At 38.1% G+C, this 17,565-nt stretch overlaps 1 protein-coding gene across 1 annotated transcript; it reads right to left on the bottom strand.

Annotated features, from left to right (window-relative positions):
• Positions 1-427: 427 nt before the first annotated feature.
• On the bottom strand, positions 428-17,151 carry LGR5 (leucine-rich repeat containing G protein-coupled receptor 5; the record flags this gene model as incomplete). The annotated part of the gene is made up of 11 exons (XM_009705889.1): positions 428-1,518; positions 3,303-3,386; positions 4,398-4,543; positions 9,416-9,541; positions 11,429-11,500; positions 12,375-12,446; positions 12,659-12,724; positions 15,805-15,876; positions 16,021-16,089; positions 16,192-16,263; positions 17,080-17,151. Coding segments are annotated over 11 exons (1,942 nt in total), but the record flags the coding sequence as incomplete, so codon positions are not given.
• Positions 17,152-17,565: the final 414 nt, after the last annotated feature.

Raw genomic sequence — 17,565 nt, 5'->3', positions numbered from 1 at the left:
ACAATCGTGGCACTGAAAAACTATTATTAAAACCAAATTACTATAAATAGGAAAAAAACCTCAATCCCTGAAAACAAACTGTATCAGGTGATGCTTTGAAAAAAAGTCTTACCAATTTTAACATGTTATTTTTGCTCTTGACCGACTGATGCCCTTTCTGAGTAGTGCTACTTTAAAAGAGAGCAGCTGATACAACTGCACAAACTGCAGCAGCTTTCAGTTTCTCTCTTCATCCCAGCATTGTGGAAGCAGGCTGAGAAGGCTCAAGTATTGGATTTTCAGCCTGCTGCAAGTTTTGTCATTGTCTGCTTTCTAATGTGTGTAACAACAATTCAGAGGCACTCTCTAGCTTGTATGCACACATCCATACTTACTTTCAGGATGAAAAATTTTGTAAACACAGATATTTTCTGTACTGCCACTGAAACTAGTGACATGGAACAAACGCAACTGAGGAAAGATTGCAGCTTTCTGTCATTTGGTAAGACGATGGCATTAGTGAACTGCTGGTAGGCATATCATATGATATGCTGGCACTTGTGAAGGTTACCAATGCTTGTGTTGAGTCACAAGATTGTTTTTCTATGTCTTCTGAATTCACAGATATCAGACTAGCATGTTTTGATCTCCTCCATAACAAAGTCTGCTTTCGCAGACTTCCCAAATCCTCCTTAAAGTGTGGGTTGAAAAGTATGTAAAGGAGTGGGTTTAGACATGCCGGCAGTGGGACAATCACTAGCAATATTGACTTAATCACTTCTGGGCTGATAAAAGTGAGGTTTAGTAAGGAGGAAAAAGATAAGAAGGCCACAGGGCAATAAAGAATGCAATTAGTAAAAAGTAGCAAGGCTATATGTTTGACCATAGAGCAATCCCAAATGTTGTCTAGTTCTCCCTTTTCTAAACTACAGTAGAGCTTTGTATAAGCAATAGTCATTACCAGAAAACAAAGGGAGTTCAGCAATACCAGTGCTACCATGTAGCCCATAGCAGTGGGTTCTCCAAATGGTAGTGGTAAACAAAGCGGAGAAATCCCATACTCACTCCCAGTGAGGAGTGGTATCACTGCAATGATGAGTGCCAACATAAAGCAAAAGAAAACGGCAATTTTTACACTAGCAATGGAGGATTTTGTTTCAAACTTTGTAGCATGCTTTACAGAGAATGCACGTTCAAGTGCAGCTAGGGTAAGGAGGAAAATGGAAGCCTCCGAAGCAAAAATAGAGAGAAGGCCAGTTATTTGGCAACCAATTCCACTTTCCCACTGTGCTCCGTACTGAGCAAAGCTACCAAAAGTTGATGCATCCACGCTAGCCAGTACTCCACTGGCCAGCCCCATCAAGGCATTTACAACAGCTATTAAACCGATCAAAAGTTTTATGGAGGACATATACAATGGAGATCTGAAAACTGTAGCAGACACCAGTGCATTGCAAATAAAGGTCAAACCCACTATGGTCCACACTCCAATTCTGATCAGCCAGCTACCAAACAGATGGTCACATGGTTTGAAGGGACCTGAAATGACAAAATAAAAAGGGCAAGGGAAACCCATGTAAGCTAAGAAATAATTTTGTACTTTCTAAGACATTAAATTTCATGCTTCTTGCTGGTTCTCAGCACAGCCAACCAGCGAATTGCACTCCAAAAAGGGAGCTGGAAATACGCCCTTTGGAGTAATCTGAGACTTTGGTGGCATGCTGCGAAAGGCATGCTGCATTACTGGTGTGCATGAGTCTTTGTCCCTCAACCCGAATAGTCTATGGGTTTCTTTTGTTCCTAGTAGTACAAGTGCAATGTGAATGTCCAGTATGTAGTTTCAAGAAATGCTGTGATGTTTGTCAAGTGTGTGAAAAAAGCTGAAAAAGATACCTCTCTCTGAACTAGGACTGCTAATGAGTCCTAGTGAAGTGTGATGTAATGGATATGGACAGATGCACTTTGGCTACCTTATGTCATTATACAGTCTAAGAAAATTGAAGCTGCCTTTGCATTTGGAAGTGCTGCCTTTTTGGAGGGACCTCTGCTGACCTGTGGCTGAAGTCAGGTCATTATGATTGAAGCCTCCTGTGTATTCTCATAGAATTGAGGTGCATATGCTGTGTGGTTGAAGCTGAACGCTCTGCAGTCTGAGAAACATTATTTATGTTGGTACGAGCCAGCTATGCTCTGTCAAAGCAAGTCCTGCACAGTGGTCTGTGCTTCTCCATGAAGACACAAACCCCGCAGCTGAGATGCGCTCTATATGACTGTTGCCATCAAGTAGGCATAAGCATTTATGGTGTCAGTTTGCAAGTTTTTCTAAGATACCATTTGAAACATCAGCACGGAAGCTAAATTTTCTCTTGGGTCTGGTGATAACTTACCTTGAAGACAGTGATGTTTTTGTGAACTCTAGTTATATATAGGCCATTGGAGAATAAATGATGGTCAAATGGTTCTAAATTCTTTGGCTTCCTGCCTTTTCTATTCCTCTTTACATAATTAAAAAAAAAATATTATTTGCTGTTACAAACAAGAATCTGACTTGGAATGAATGCTGAAGTACTAGTTGTCACTTGAGGTTTTTTGTTCATGTTTCATGATGAAAGAATGGCTAGAGAAAATGTTTGCTGAATTAGGCAAGCAAAACTTATGGCCATGGCTGTTAAAGCTAGAAGTGACCTTCCAAAGACATATTTCTTTCCTTGCCTTAAAGGAAACTTTCAGTGGAACTGGTGGCCTGTAGCTTTGCAATTCAATTGATGTATTTCTTTTTCCTTTCTGCCACACTACGAAGCCAGGGATGCACTATTCTATAAAGAAAATGACAGTGTTGGGGGTCCTTTGTGATGGACTGTGTACATCAGTACAGTAGTGTTTGGTATTTCCTAGACGTTGGACTAAAATGTGTGTTGTTGAAGGAGCTCAAGTGTAGAATAATTCTGTGAAGTTCAGAAGAATTGCTTTAGCTTTGCAAATGACTGAGTGAGCAAAGATTCTGCTCCCCTTTATCATCTGTGTCTTTGCTCTCTCATTCCCTTGATAAGGGGATCAATTCCTGTGAAAAGGGGCCCGGAGTGAGGATCTGCTTGAGGACTGGGGAAAACTTTTGTTACACTCATAGATGAATTTAGTAGCTGAATAGTTTTTTGGACTTCAGTGCAAAATTTTGTATTATTATGCAATGTATTTGTATTAATCTCATCAAATTACTGCAAAATGTCAGGCTAGTGTCCTAGTGTCAGATTCAGAGTTTGTTCTGCATCTAGAATATCTGGTAATACTGTGCTTGGATTCCTATCTGTCTGGCAGTTTCATACCTGGAGAAGGTGAGCATTGCACTGAATGATGAGCTTTCAAATCTTCTTCAAAGTCAAGAAAAAAATCTTCAAAGTCACGCTCATCTGTGGGGGAAAAAATACCCAGATTTGATACTGCAATTTTCAGGAAAACTTCTTTTAGTACAAATTGCAAAAATGTCTGTGGTATTTAAGGCCTGGTCTTGTCCCTTTGCCTGCCAAGCTGTGAGCAGAAGCAGATGTATGCCTACTTGGTTTTGAATTACTGTACTAGGGATTATTTAAAAAGTTGGCGTCATCACTTCTCTGAAAATAATCACTTACAGGTACATTCTCTATTATTCAATTTGCAATGTGATGACTGCCTAGGAAGGAGTTTAAAATATGAATTCTCCTGCTGTGCCTGGCTACTAAGAATTAATCCAGGTTTTTCTGTGTTTCTTACGTCATCGCTCTACCACATATTCTTGACTCTGTTCTCACTGGGGCTAGTCCTGAACTCTGCAACTTACTGGTTTGCAGGAGCAGAGATAGCACAGAAAGCAGCAGGATGGTATAACATTAATGTGTGCACCTACGTAACAGGTAACAGGTCAAGTAACAGACCTTGTTCTGAAGGGGAAGAAAAATACAGTAGTCTTCTGTCCTGGAGAGCAGAAGCACTCTCTGGTACCCAGGAAGTGCTGGGAAAAAGTACCGGCAGCTATGCTGAAGCAGCCACATAAGCTCTGTGACTCCTCCTGAAGCATGTGGGCAGCAGGAGAGCCAAGGATGCGTTGCTGCTTCCAAGGCTGGCAAGAAACTAGATCTTTGCTGGCCTGCTCTTGTATGGGATTACATACCAGCACCACTTCCCTGTCTTTCACATAAAAGGAAGATTTCACTTCCCACATTATTATAGTTATTATTTGGACGGAAAGATGAGTGAGCGAGATTTTTCAAAGGCAGACCTGAAAAAAAACAGTTTGCTAAGCATAGGAATGCTTGAATAACATATTATCGGGCAAGAGAGGGGGAGAGGCTGCCGCTGTGACTGTAAAAGAGTATTGGATTTGTTTAACATCACAGGCTGCTCACAGCCTTCAGGTCGATTTAAAAGCTAGAGATGACGATTACCTTGAATTTGTAACAACCCAGCATCCTTCCTGTGAAAATCGTCAATGCTGCTATTCTCATCTTTGTTCCATTGGCTGGAGATTTTGTAGTGGCTCTCGCAAGCTCCAAAGGCACAGCACTGATAAGCATAAGGCATTTCCATGACCCTGTAGAAGAATAAGGAAACATGCCATGATACCGGTTTAGCACCAGTTACCGGATTGTACTGCTCCTCTACTGTTAGCACAAAGGAATTTCTTGAAATAACCATGAGTGAAAGTAAAAACATCTATGGGTAAAAATCAGTCACGATAACACAAAATGAGGACTCACAAATAAAATTCCACATCAGAAATGCAGATGATTTCTAGGCTAATTTTAGTAAAGACACAACGAATTTTTCTTATGCATTTTCCTGGGGGATATGGAAGTGGGAGACATGTGCCTTGCCATTGAGTCAATATTACTCTTACAGCTGTATTTCTATTTTATGATTTTGAATGATTTTACAGTGTAATTCAACAGTTCCTCCATGTTACTTTCTTAATAGTTTCTTTTAAAAAAGCAGATCCAAAGATCACAACTGCATCTACTTGCCTAACAGGCAAAACCAAAACATCACTTCCCAAATGTAATTTCTCCAGTTTAGGGACAATGAGATTTTTTGGAATTCAAACTTTATCCATCTCTTTCCATCTCTTTTTGCAGTAAGATTGCAAAAAGGAGATTGTCTTTTGTGCACAGATCAAGAAAGCAGTGTTCTAAATCAAAAGGTGAATGAATCAGAAAGGTTCGGTGTGTGAAAGCAGATGTCACTGACGAAAAGGTTTTACCTTATTAGTCATCTTAGAAATGAGCACCGTCATTGTAGGACACTGGATGCTCATTCCTAACTCTTTTATGATCACTGGTACTCCTAGCACATAGCTGAGTACAGGTCTGAGAGTTTAAGTCATTTTCAGGGTTTCTTTTGTCAGAAAATCGCTCATTTCTGGAATGTTTTGAATTTAATTCCTTTGAGGATGTGCAAATTCTGGGGTAGCATGGAAGAACTACATATATTCAAGTTCTATAGACTACTTCTTCTATTCCTTAGATACATTTTATGCTTTGGAAGCAGAAATATTTAATTTGCACAGTTCGCCAATAGTACACAGTAAAACCTAACAACTCCCCTTAATTCCAAAAGCCCAATAAACCAAAAAATTCAAAGATAAAGAGGTGATTAGAAGTTATTCTGACTTAAAAGAAACAAAATAGAACTAGATCCTCCTATCAGATTACTTTCAACAGGTTAATCATGTAAATTAACATAATGAGCATTCCAAGTCACCTCTAACCCCCTGGGAAATCTGCAAAGAAATCAGTCTGGATCAGGCCCAGTGCCAACAGGACTTAAACTTGTGCGCTAGCCAAAAGTCTGGTACAAGGGGGGACAAATGGAATCTTAAGCTCTAAAGTGATTTTTAAATTAGTGCATTTTGGGGCATTTAGATTCTCTATACTTACATTTCTGTTGGGAATTAGCAACAATAATCTGTACCCTTGTACCCAATACAAAAAGCTACATAAGGTATTTTTAAGGTACTTCAATAAAAGTTTAAGATAAACAAGATCTAACTATCAAGCAACCTGATGCCAGCAGATTTAAATATTTAATTTCTAACTCATTTCTGTGCATGCCATCTTTTAAAATAAGGAGATTATCTCGATTAAACTTTTTTTGAACACATTTCCCAGAAGCCCTTCTTCAATGAACTATTATTAAACCCATAGATTACTAGACTAATCCATAGCTACTCACCTGGGCTAAAAACAATCCCAATCCCCAACCAGAAATGTCCCTTTTCTGAAAAAAATCCCCACAAACAACAACAAAAATTATCAAAAGAAACTTCTGCAAGGTGATGACTGCAACTTGTGGCTTCAGACCTTTTGGAAGACACTGATACAGCTAGGGAAATGAACACTTAGTGGATATTTTAGGCTCAAGAGACTAACAGAAATGTATTCTCTGGTTATCCAAACAGCTCTATGTGCTTAATAATGACAGATTTCCAGATGCTATTGTGGTGCTACCAGTCTGATGGCCTGGCATACACTGGAAATGTGGACCTCTTACATTGTACTGGTCCACCACATAGATGAAGTAGCTAAAAAAACCCCACTGCTTTTAAATTATCTTTAAAGAGCAAGACTCCCATTTCCTATCCTCTCTTTAGATCTTTCTAGCATTGCTTCCTCAACCTGAAGAGTTTTGTTCTTTTTTTCTTCCCCTGGGTTACTAAACCATACACACGGGCCTCAAATTGGCAAATGCTTCTGAATCTGTGTGCTAAACCTAACTGCACAGAATGACTGGGACGCAGAACACAGAGGACCAAACCTATTTTGCAATGCAGAGCAATTTAGTATCAGCTCTTTGTGGTGACAGAGGAATTTCTTTCTCGCAAAAGGTACATTTCACAAAAAAAAAATAATAAAAAGCAAGCAACTGTCAGCCATGCAGTGCTGGAAGCAGTCCTTTTTACAGCTGGTGCTTATGCGCTTATTTGATGTGGGTAATTAGATTTGGACTTTGTCAAATTAAACTCTTTTAGAAACACTAACTGAATTTATTTTTATATACTGCTTATCTTACTGATGGTATCTGTATCCTTGATAATTTTTTTCCTGCAGCAAGGAATGCCTCTTTTTTCTGTTTTTAGATTAAGCAGCAGAGAACACAAGGTCTTTTTCCGCCTCGCAAAGGTGTGGGGTTGATGGTGAGTGGGAAGGCACAGTTATGATGAACAGAGCAAATCACAGAGTTCTTTACAGCGCTGAATCAAAGCATCAGATAAAGAAGGAAGGAGTGCCTGGCAGCCTGACTTTACTTCCTCAAAGCTTGCCATAGCAGGCTGGGCTTAGCTCTGTAGAGCGTTCTCGTGCCGTTGCTGAAGGTGGAGCAGAGGATGCTCAGTTCTTTGATGTGTCTGTGTATGGAACAGCAATGACCCATTTAGATGAGCAGGAAGCTTTTATACAGGAATTTGTCTTTAATGTTGTAACCAGTGTCTAGTTCCAACAATCACAAAGGGTGAAATTTCATTTTGTTTTAGATCTTTGTTCAAATTTAGTGCTTCATGCATTGTCTGTGCAGTGATCTTGTGTGAAGTTTTTGCCTCATTTTGATTTATGGTCAAAGTCCTGCAGACTCCAGGTCAGGATTTTACCCCATTTTCTCCTGACTGGGTATAATTTGTTCTTACAGATGTTAATCAACTCTAGATATATTAATCATACTTCTTATACCTTTTTTAAGACTTAAGCTATTGTCTGACACATCCTTGTTAACTACGTACCCAGACTAAACACACTGTAGTTGCATCTCAGCAATGTATATAAGCTTATGGTTGGAAAAATCATATAAAGATAAAAATATAAAGATATTTTGATAAAAGAATTAAAAAAATCTTAGTTGCACATAAATCAGTTGAATAGTGGAGTATTCTAGGACTACTGCAGCAGCTATTACGCTTCTAGGCCATGGTATATACATCACTATATATTTGCTAGGTTGGAGTAATCAATTTTCTTGTGTTTACATTCTTTTAAAAAACCTTCAGATATTTTAGAATCGTCACCTGCCTCAACATGTGGGCAAAATCAGTGAGAGAATAAAAACTATGGTGAAGCTCAGTCTCAACCATTCATGATTTCTTACGGTACTTGCTTCTTGACCTCTGAGATCCATCTCAAGGTCTCTAGTGTAAAAGAGGCATAAGGTTTCTAGTATGTTGAAAGTTTATGCTATAAAGTAGTTTCATACACTGTGATGAAGTCACTGCCCAGTTTCCTCTGTGGCAAACTACAATACTGGGCTTATTACGACTTTTAAGGAATTTTTTCCTAACCTCGGAACTATTTTCTTGCAGCTTTTCTCTCAGTTTGTATTAACATGCTATCATAGAAGTGTTCTAGTGTGGATCCCTCCAGTGGTATACTCAGCTCCGCACTTCTAGTCATGACTCCCTTACTGGTAACTCCAAACACTCCAGTCCTTTTCGTTAGTGGTAACATCTCCTTGACTTATCTGTCTGCTAGGACTCCTGGGACTTTTCCAGTGCAAAAGGCAAATCTAGTGAAGACATAACAATGGAGCCTCCATCCTTGGAAATACTCAAAAGCTCTCTGGACATGGTCCCGGGCAACTGGCTCCAGATGACCCTGCTTGAGCAGGGGGAGTTGGACCACAGGAGCTCCAGAGGTCCCTTCCAATCTCAACCATTCTGTGATTCTGTAACTATGTGCACACTGTTTAAATGTTTCAAATTTTATGATATCAAACCTTTTACAACAAAACATGGAAAAAATATATGTTGCACTTGGCATTGTCTAATTAAAATATAAAAATCAAGGGATAGTTAGGAGACACTCCCAAATACCCTGAAGACAGAGGCAAAACTCTGTTTACTGTGATTTCTCTATGGTCATTCAGTGACTAGCAGAGCTGCAAATGATCTCTCGAGAACATTTCCTTCCTGTACCACAGAGCATCCAGCAGAAAATTACTAGCGTCAAAATGTTTTAGTAATAATGGCAAAGTATTATCTGAATCTTAATCAAAAGATTACACAAAAAACATGTTCAAACAAAAGAGATCAAATATTTTGGAACTTCAGGAGTATATTCTTCCCTTGATATTTGCTGTGTTCTCATTAAATATAATGGAAGTTCTGTAAGCACAATCCAGTAGAAGAAGGACATACCACTAAGCTGCTAGCAATATTGTTTTAACAGCTTTTGAAACATATCACCAGGAAGCAGATGTGGCTTGTATTAAGCAAGTACTGGGGTTAATATTTCAAAACCCTTCGTAGTTTCTTCAGTTAAAAGTGAGCATAATAAAAGAAGTCTATCATTTTTATCATATTTGCTTTAGTTTTAATAGCACAGATCAAAGACTGACAATACGAAGTAACATGTGTTACACACTGACACACCTTCCATTGCACATGAACACAAATGTGGCTTATTAGTTTTAATGATATACTCACTTGAGTTCTGGAAAATTTTCAGATGATATCAAACTTTGTAGGGCATGATTTCCTGTTAATTTTAAATGAGTTAAACCATGTAGTCCCGTCACAGGAAAAGAGGACAAAAGGTTGGATGACACATCCCTGCATAACAGCAAATAAAAATCAGCTTACAGGTTTTCTTTTTTTTGATTCAGCACTAGAAGTGTCACATTGGAAAAACAGGTCAGACTTCTCTAACTCCATCAGAAACTACTGCATTAAACAGAGAACCCAGTCAGCAGAGCAAAGCTGCAGCACCACTCAGGAGTATGCACCTATGCATCTAGCAGAAAGCTAACAGTAATATCTAGTAGTTAGCTAAGTCTCTGTTGCCAAATTTTGACTCCAAACATTCATAGTGCCAGTTTTGGGACTAGCAAATGAATTTACAACCTGTTCATTAGACTGTTTGAATTAAAGGGAGCCAGTACCAGAAGAGCTTCCCACAGTTTAAAAGATTCAGTGGGATGCTAGAGGGCACAGCTGCCCTGAAAGCTCCACAGGGAACATGCCAGGTGTACGGGGAAGACGTGTGTTTCAGGATAGGACGGGTCCCAGCTGGAGCAGATGAAAGTGACAGTTCTAAGCTGACGTTTGCCTGAGGACCTGAGGGAAACCAGCACAGATGAACAGGGATATGTAAATTGGGGGAAGTAAAACAGGTGAACAAAAAAGTGACAGTGATCAAGGACAGACAGTAAAGTAATCAAAGGAGGGAAAGCCAAGAGGTATTCTGTTCTCTATTTCTCCCTCTCCCTTCCATTGACTCTATGAGCCTTTTCAGTCCTCCTCACAATTATGTACGCTGCAATACTTAAGACGGTCAACAGTCAAGAAGGAGGAAGAAGGGGAGTCTGGTGCTGCCAAAATGCTTTGATGCCCAAGGCTGAAGAGCAAAGTTCCTGTCTCTTGGACTATCTACTGAAATCTAAGGGCTAGATATAAAATAAGGTATGTTGATGGACTGGTGTTCTACCTATCTGGTTTAGTGTGTGTCCTCTTGCTCACAACACGGTTAAATACCAAAGGTGAAATTCTAGTCCTACTGCAATCGTAAAAATGACCATGTTTCAGGAAACACTTGTACACTGTGTTACTGTGTATGTTAAAGGGCTTTTTTCTTTAACCCTCTCCGACTGTTCTATGCTATTGACCAAAGCTACAACTTATGGCCTACCTCACAAAGTAGGAAGGTTCTCAGGAGGGCCCCAAAAGGGATGTCATAGACAATATTGTCTTTATGGACATTTTTCAGTGCACCATTCAGAGAGGAGGCTTTGCACATTGAAATGAATACCACTTTCCAAATTTAGGTTTCCCAGCAGCTACTGGATTACCTGTGGGCAAATGCCCAGCAGTGTATCTTTGTGACAACCATGCAGCAGGATGACTCCAGAAGGATTTTTTTTCATATCTTCCCCATACACCCAATGCTCAGGGATTCACCTTAAAGAGGCATTACAATGACAGTGGGAAGTAGGAAAAAGTTAGTAGGGACTCAGGAGTGCTTGTGAACAAGGCCTGCAAAATTGGCTGCTGATGTTTTGACGACTAAGTACTCTGGCTGAACTTACCAAGAAGAAAAACTATTCCATGAAATGAGGAATGATGAAATATAGTCGTACGCTAGAAAATGTTTCTTACTTTTTAATCCAATTCCTTAGTCCTGAAACACCACTAATAGGAAATATTCCCCACCGCTACAACAGACTAAACTGCTAACAAATTGAATGAAGAAAGGCAGATGCCTGATATTCTTCATGGACCCCAAGTCACTCTGATTACACAGTGTTGTATGCAGCTTTGCCATAATACCTATGGGAACTGGGGAAGTACAAGAAAGTAGGCATGTAGATATGGATTCAACAGACCAGAAGATTATAATAGAAAAAGCCTCAATTTCTACTGGGACACCAAGTTATTAAATTTTTGTATGCTCTTGCAAGAAAAATGTGAAAATTTGAGTGTAAAATATACACAAATACTTACAGTTTGATCAGAGATGGCAAAGAGGAGAAGGCATTGGGGTGAATAGTTTTAATTTTGTTCCAAGCTAAATCCCTACAAGAAAAGTGAGTGGAAAATTACATACCCACTGAGTGAATATGGAAGTTTTCATACACTTGATTAGCAGGCCTAAATATAAAAAAGCTATTAATTACATGCAAATATTTTCAATAAGCTTCTACATATCTCATAGTGGAAAATCTTTTTTTCCATTTTTAAATTATGTTGGTCAGTTACTGGTGTTAGTTATTAAACTGACAACTTTCTTAAAATGTCTTAATGCCTTCTACAGTCTAAGGCAGTTATTTTCAGTCTGCTTCACAGCTTCCTAAGGCAGCAGAAAGAAGGGTGGGGTATATGGACTAAGAGGTCCTCATGACGTGACTAAGAACAGCAAATCCATTGTCAATAGGCTTAACTTCCTAATCTCAATCTTCACCGCCCCTGAAAAATCAAAAAGACTGAAAGCAACTCTTAAAAAAATGTATGGGTTTGATCCTGGGAAAACTTACAACCATGAATAATTTCTTGACAAAATTACTCTGCTAGCACAGGCGTCTGTGTGAAAACCAGAAACCCGCACATGACTGGACTCTATTTCTTAAGACACTGTTCTCTATAAAAAGATTTCATGCTCCCTAGAGCTGACTATTATGTGAACCTGCCAACAGATACCAGCTCTGGATCAGTATCTCTCTCCACCTCCATTAAAAACATTTAGAAGTAACAGCTTTTATAGCTAGAAGTATACATCTTTGAATTAATTGCTGCAGATGCGAAACTTCCCAATGTTTACTCTCCTTTTACAGTTATGACCTAATGGGTGAATGATCAAAGTGAGGAAAAACAGAAACAAGGATGTTTTAGGGCATATAGCAAGCAGACAGTATATACCGCATGGGTGAATGGCTGTTAGGGCTGTACTCACAGAGACCGAAGAGCAGCCAGGTGCCGAAACGTGTCTGCTTTGATTTCACCGATTTCATTGTGATGCAAGTCACTGAAATAGCAATAAGAATCTCCTCAGTTTCAAAGGCACTTGGAGGACTCTTCAGGGTGTTTTAGATTGTGTTTCTGATCCACTTCAATATAGTGTAAGGCTATGTATTTGGGATATGTCAAATTGGCCAGCAATAATCAAATTAATGATGCTCAAACACATTTGTATATAGATGCTTCTTTTTAGACGTTTTAGGGTAGTTTGACGCTTACATTTTTTGGAGTTTTTTACATGCAGTAAAACAGGGTAAATCTTCCAGCAGGTTATAAGACAGATCCCTGTAATATACAAGAAAAGAAAGATTAACATCAAAGTAACATTATAAGAAAAAGATCTTTCATTGTCTATCTTCATGCTCAATTTAAAATAACTTGTTTTTATCCACACTCACAGAAGAAATGTGCAAACTCACTTATCATCTGTCAGATTTTGATTTCTAACTAGGGAGGAGAGAGGAGGGGAAAAGGCAAGATGTATTAACTCCATATCCTACATTTGCAAATTCCTTGCATTGTCCGAAGATTTCCTGCCTGAAGCGTAGACTTCTGCTGAGTGTTTTACAGTAACTATATTGGCCATCTGCTCATAGGGAATATTGGATTTACATCACAGACTTCATATTCATCATGTTTAAATTCCAACAAATATTTAAACCATTTAAAATAATCTACTAAATAAATATAGTCATATTTTTCCAGAGAAGATCCTGTATTTTTCTGCTATTAATCACAATGGACTGCAATCAGCTTTCCATTCTGCACTTTTAATTAAGCACTGTTGTCTCCAATTCCTCAGACTGTTGTATCTTCTAACTGAGGGAAATGGTTAAAAAAATATTGGAACTAACTTTGAAATCAATCACTACATGGGGGAAAAAAAACCTTAAAAAGACTTGAGCCAAAACTCAACAAATTACAGAATAACTAAAACATCTGGACTGATTTATAGTATAATAGAACTAATCAAAACCAAGCCCAGGCAATTTGCAGAAATTTGAGGGGAAAAAAAAAAGGAACCAAACACCCACCCCCACCACCCAACAGTCTCATCCTATATATACATGTTGCTCAGGGAAAACTGAATGGGAAATTTTCTAGTGAAAAGAATATAGAAAAAAAGCTTATGCCTATAACTAGGAAAAATGTCCTTTCCCACAGTTATCCAGTATTATCATGTAAAAGAGGAATCTCTTTTCATTCCTGTTTCAAATTCTTTAAAACTGGTTCATCTCCACCCATTTACTTCCTTGGTAAAATTTTATTTTGACTGTTACTATTCCAACAGGGGTATTTAGACTACTCTATATTTGATTTTTGGAAGTGGTGCAAGTAATGACTGTGTGTGTTTTTAAGATACTCTACTGTGCTTCTACTATGCACAAAGGCTACCATCAATATTGCATATTTTTTGTTACAGCAGGGAAGATTATGACCTCTGTTTTTATATTTTTCACAGGTACTCTGTGGTCCAAATCTGACATGACAGTGGAGAATTCAAGTGAGCTGGAGGCTTTTAGGCCAAGGTAGAAGATGCTTGGTATGTCTGGCAGATCGTGGCTATTTTGTCATGCACAGATTTGTGACTTAGGTCTCCTTAAAAATATGTTGTCAGCTTGAATTTTGTACATACTGATGCTCCCTCTTCACACACAGAAAAAAGAAAACAAAACAAACCCAAAATCCTTCATGTCTGGCAGATCGTGGCTATTTTGTCATGCACAGATTTGTGACTTAGGTCTCCTTAAAAATATGTTGTCAGCTTGAATTTTGTACATACTGATGCTTCCCTCTTCACACACAGAAAAAAGAAATCAAAACAAACCCGAAATCCTTCTCCTCTCAGTTTCTGTTAGAGCTTCAGGAAATATTTCACTTGTTATTTTTAAGGACTTTTTCCCCACTTTGTTAATACACAAGGCTCTTGACAGCAGCAGAGGACAAGTGGTTTTGGTTCCCATGTAGAGGTGCATATCCAACTGTGCTGAAGGTAGTTTCTTGAGGACCGCTGGGACCGTGTTCTCACATACACCCTTACAGCAGGTGCACAGACACTCAGGAAGCCTCCCTGTACATTAATCCACATTTGGAAGTATTGGTGGCTAGGTAGGATGCACAAATTGTCTTTCAAAGCAGTGATTGCGCTGGTAGTGTTTGTGCCAGTATCTGAGCTAGGAAACCCCTTCAAGATCGCTGTCTCCAACCTAACTTGTAGAGTTCAGTGCACCATTATACTTCATGGCACAAGCAAAACTACTGTGCAAACCTAAATATGGGCTTGGCAGGTTCATTCCAATCTGATGGCAGTGGGGGAAGAGCAACTCTGAGTACATGAAATTGCTGTTAAATTAGTTCCCCAGCCTTTTAAATATCACCTCTAATAATGCAGGGTGATACTCAAAAATTAAAAAATGCGAATTTCCAATGGACATTCCTACTACGTACTGTACAATTTATTAATTTCTACAGTATTTATTTGCCTTCTGTTTTGAGATTATTTATTGTTTTTGAATAATACAGGACATATTTAAACTTAAGTCTGTGTGCAGACTTTCTTCCGGCAACAGACTCTGTTTCTGTCTTTTATCATTCTGGAAATGATTATATTGAGTCCATCAACTAAAACTAAATTTTTTCTGGCAATGTTCATTACATCCATGCTGGTATTCAAATAATGTGTTATAATTAGAGCTATTTCAATGTTGGCCAGAGAACTAATACCAAATACATTCCCAGTGATGTAATACATCGAGGAAAGTGCTGTTGGCTCATTTTCAAAGAAGTGGACACAATGATTACTTTTGGTAGTGATTAAACAAACTCCAAGGAAATTTCCAAGCTAAAATAATACTGAATATTTAGTACAAAAAATATGCCCCAACTATGCCAAGGAACAGTTTTTTAAAATTTCAATCAGCTACTTATGTCTGGTTGGAAAAGAAACTAAAAGAGGAGCAAAACAAGGACTCAAAACTGCACTCCTTACTCAGTTATATTTTCCATTTGCTTCATTGAATTATCTGCCTCAGTGAGGAAAAAAACCCCAGACTACTGTAGGAGAAACAGAATGAATGAAAACAAGGTAGTTCTGATGTTTTTTAAACAAAATCAAGAACCATTTTCCCCTTTCCTAAAAATATGCAAAGTAATTATCTTTTTCAGCAATGTATGGGAAATCCTGACTGGTAAGTGAGTTGTGAACTTTTTGAGTAACACGGGGGCCTGCTCCCTGAGCTGAATTCCTAAGAAGTAATGTGATACACAGAAATAGCAGTAATTGGGTAATTTTGAAATCATAATGATTTCATTTGTCCATTAATCTCTTGCAGTAATGTAATGTTAATAATCTTACTGAAACGTACAGCACTTGGAGATTAGGTAACTGGTCACAAGCTGATATGGGGAGAGAGGTGATCTGTGCTCCTGTGAGTGTCCTGTTGAAAGTATTTATTAAAAAAAAAAAAAAAAAAGATTACTTTTCAAAGATTGCAAAACAAATATATTTCTTAGAACATTCTTTAGAATAAGTCAGTATCCAAAAAAATAAAACAAAGCAAAAATACTTCTCTGGCACTTACAAACTCTCCAGACTTGTAGTCCCTGTCAGATCAGGAAACTCTGTTATCTGTGATGCACCATTTAAAGTCCTAGAATTTAAAAACATCATTTCAATGCAATTGTGGTGAGTGAACTGTGGGACAACTCTAATATTGCAGCATATAAAGACAATTAACAAAGTAAATACATACAGAGTTCTGAGTTCTGGTAAGTGTTGAAAAGCAGATTTTCCAACAAGCTGGATAGGGTTATCATAAAAATGTCTGCAAAAACAGGATAAAAAGACATTTTATATTTTAAGAAACTCTAAATATAGTACATGATTATGCTATAAGCAAATGAGTAAACTCTCTATGATAAATCACAGACTGTGCACCTCTGGTTGTAGCAGAGGTGCACCTCTGGGCTTTTCTCACCCAGTAATCTATACCCATCAATCACATTTCACATTTTAAATATTCAAGTGGTCATTGTTTTCTTGGTTTTAAAGCCAGAAACCAGTCAACAAAATATTCCCTCTTCCTCCCAGGTTTGCTAAGACAGAAATCCAAATATGAAGTTTGTTAAGACCTGAGACAAATTTAAGGTTAGCAGGTGAAGAAGTCAGAACTTCACCTACTCAGAAGAGGTTCCCTTGCACTTTTGAAGTCATGCTGCTTTTGCTCATAGAATAATACTGCTCAAGATGAGATACTATTTTTCTTACATTTATTTTACAATTTCTTATTTTGAGGTTTGCCCATTAAATGCATTCTCATGTAAGACAATGGGAACTCAGACTGGAATCCATCAAGAGTAATTTTTGCTAGCTTCTACATTGCCAGTAATGCTATGAGACTTAGAAGAAATAGTTCAAATAAAAGGTCAAAGGTCAGAGACCACTACTCGCTTCCCTTAAAGAGGGCGTGCAAACTGCCATTCTTTCCATAAAGCTGGAAAGATAGCAGCTTGTTTGCATGTATAATGATGTGCTACACAGTGTGCTCACAAGGAGAGCTATTTTAAATTAGCCACAAATACAATACTTAGTTCCATGTTCTCTAATAAGAAGAGTCATTGAAAAGACTCTAATCACTTACATTGTAATAAGTGATGGATTACCCACAAATGCACGCTCAGGTATTGACTTGATGTTATTGCTATGAAATCCCCTACAAAAGGAAACATGGTTTACACAGTAAGAAAAAAAAAGTGAAGGCACAGTCTCTGTTCACAATACACAACAATTATTTTGTTTGTAATACAAAAAGTGTCTGTATTTAAAAGCATGTTCTTGTCTGGAATAAGACAGAACAGAAAAAAAGCAAAAGAAAAGGAAAACAGTGAAATAGCTGGAATTCTGCACTTTTCTAAATGAACAAAACTATTCAGATGAAGTAAACTGCAAAATGGCATTTTAAAATTCAGATGCCCTCAGTAGGAAACTGCTTTGTAGCTGTATGTCATGTATCTATGAATGTATGTGTGTATGTATATAGATACAATGTAAACACACACACGTACATATGAACTAATAACATTAATAGTTAAATATTAATAATTAAATAAATAACAATAAAATAGTA

Source organism: Cariama cristata, unplaced genomic scaffold, assembly GCF_000690535.1.
Source record: "Cariama cristata isolate BGI_N322 unplaced genomic scaffold, ASM69053v1 scaffold36788, whole genome shotgun sequence".
In the NCBI taxonomy this organism is placed as follows: domain Eukaryota; kingdom Metazoa; phylum Chordata; class Aves; order Cariamiformes; family Cariamidae; genus Cariama; species Cariama cristata.
The sequence above is the reverse complement of the archived record's forward strand: the minus strand, read 5'-3'. Positions and strand labels throughout refer to the sequence as shown.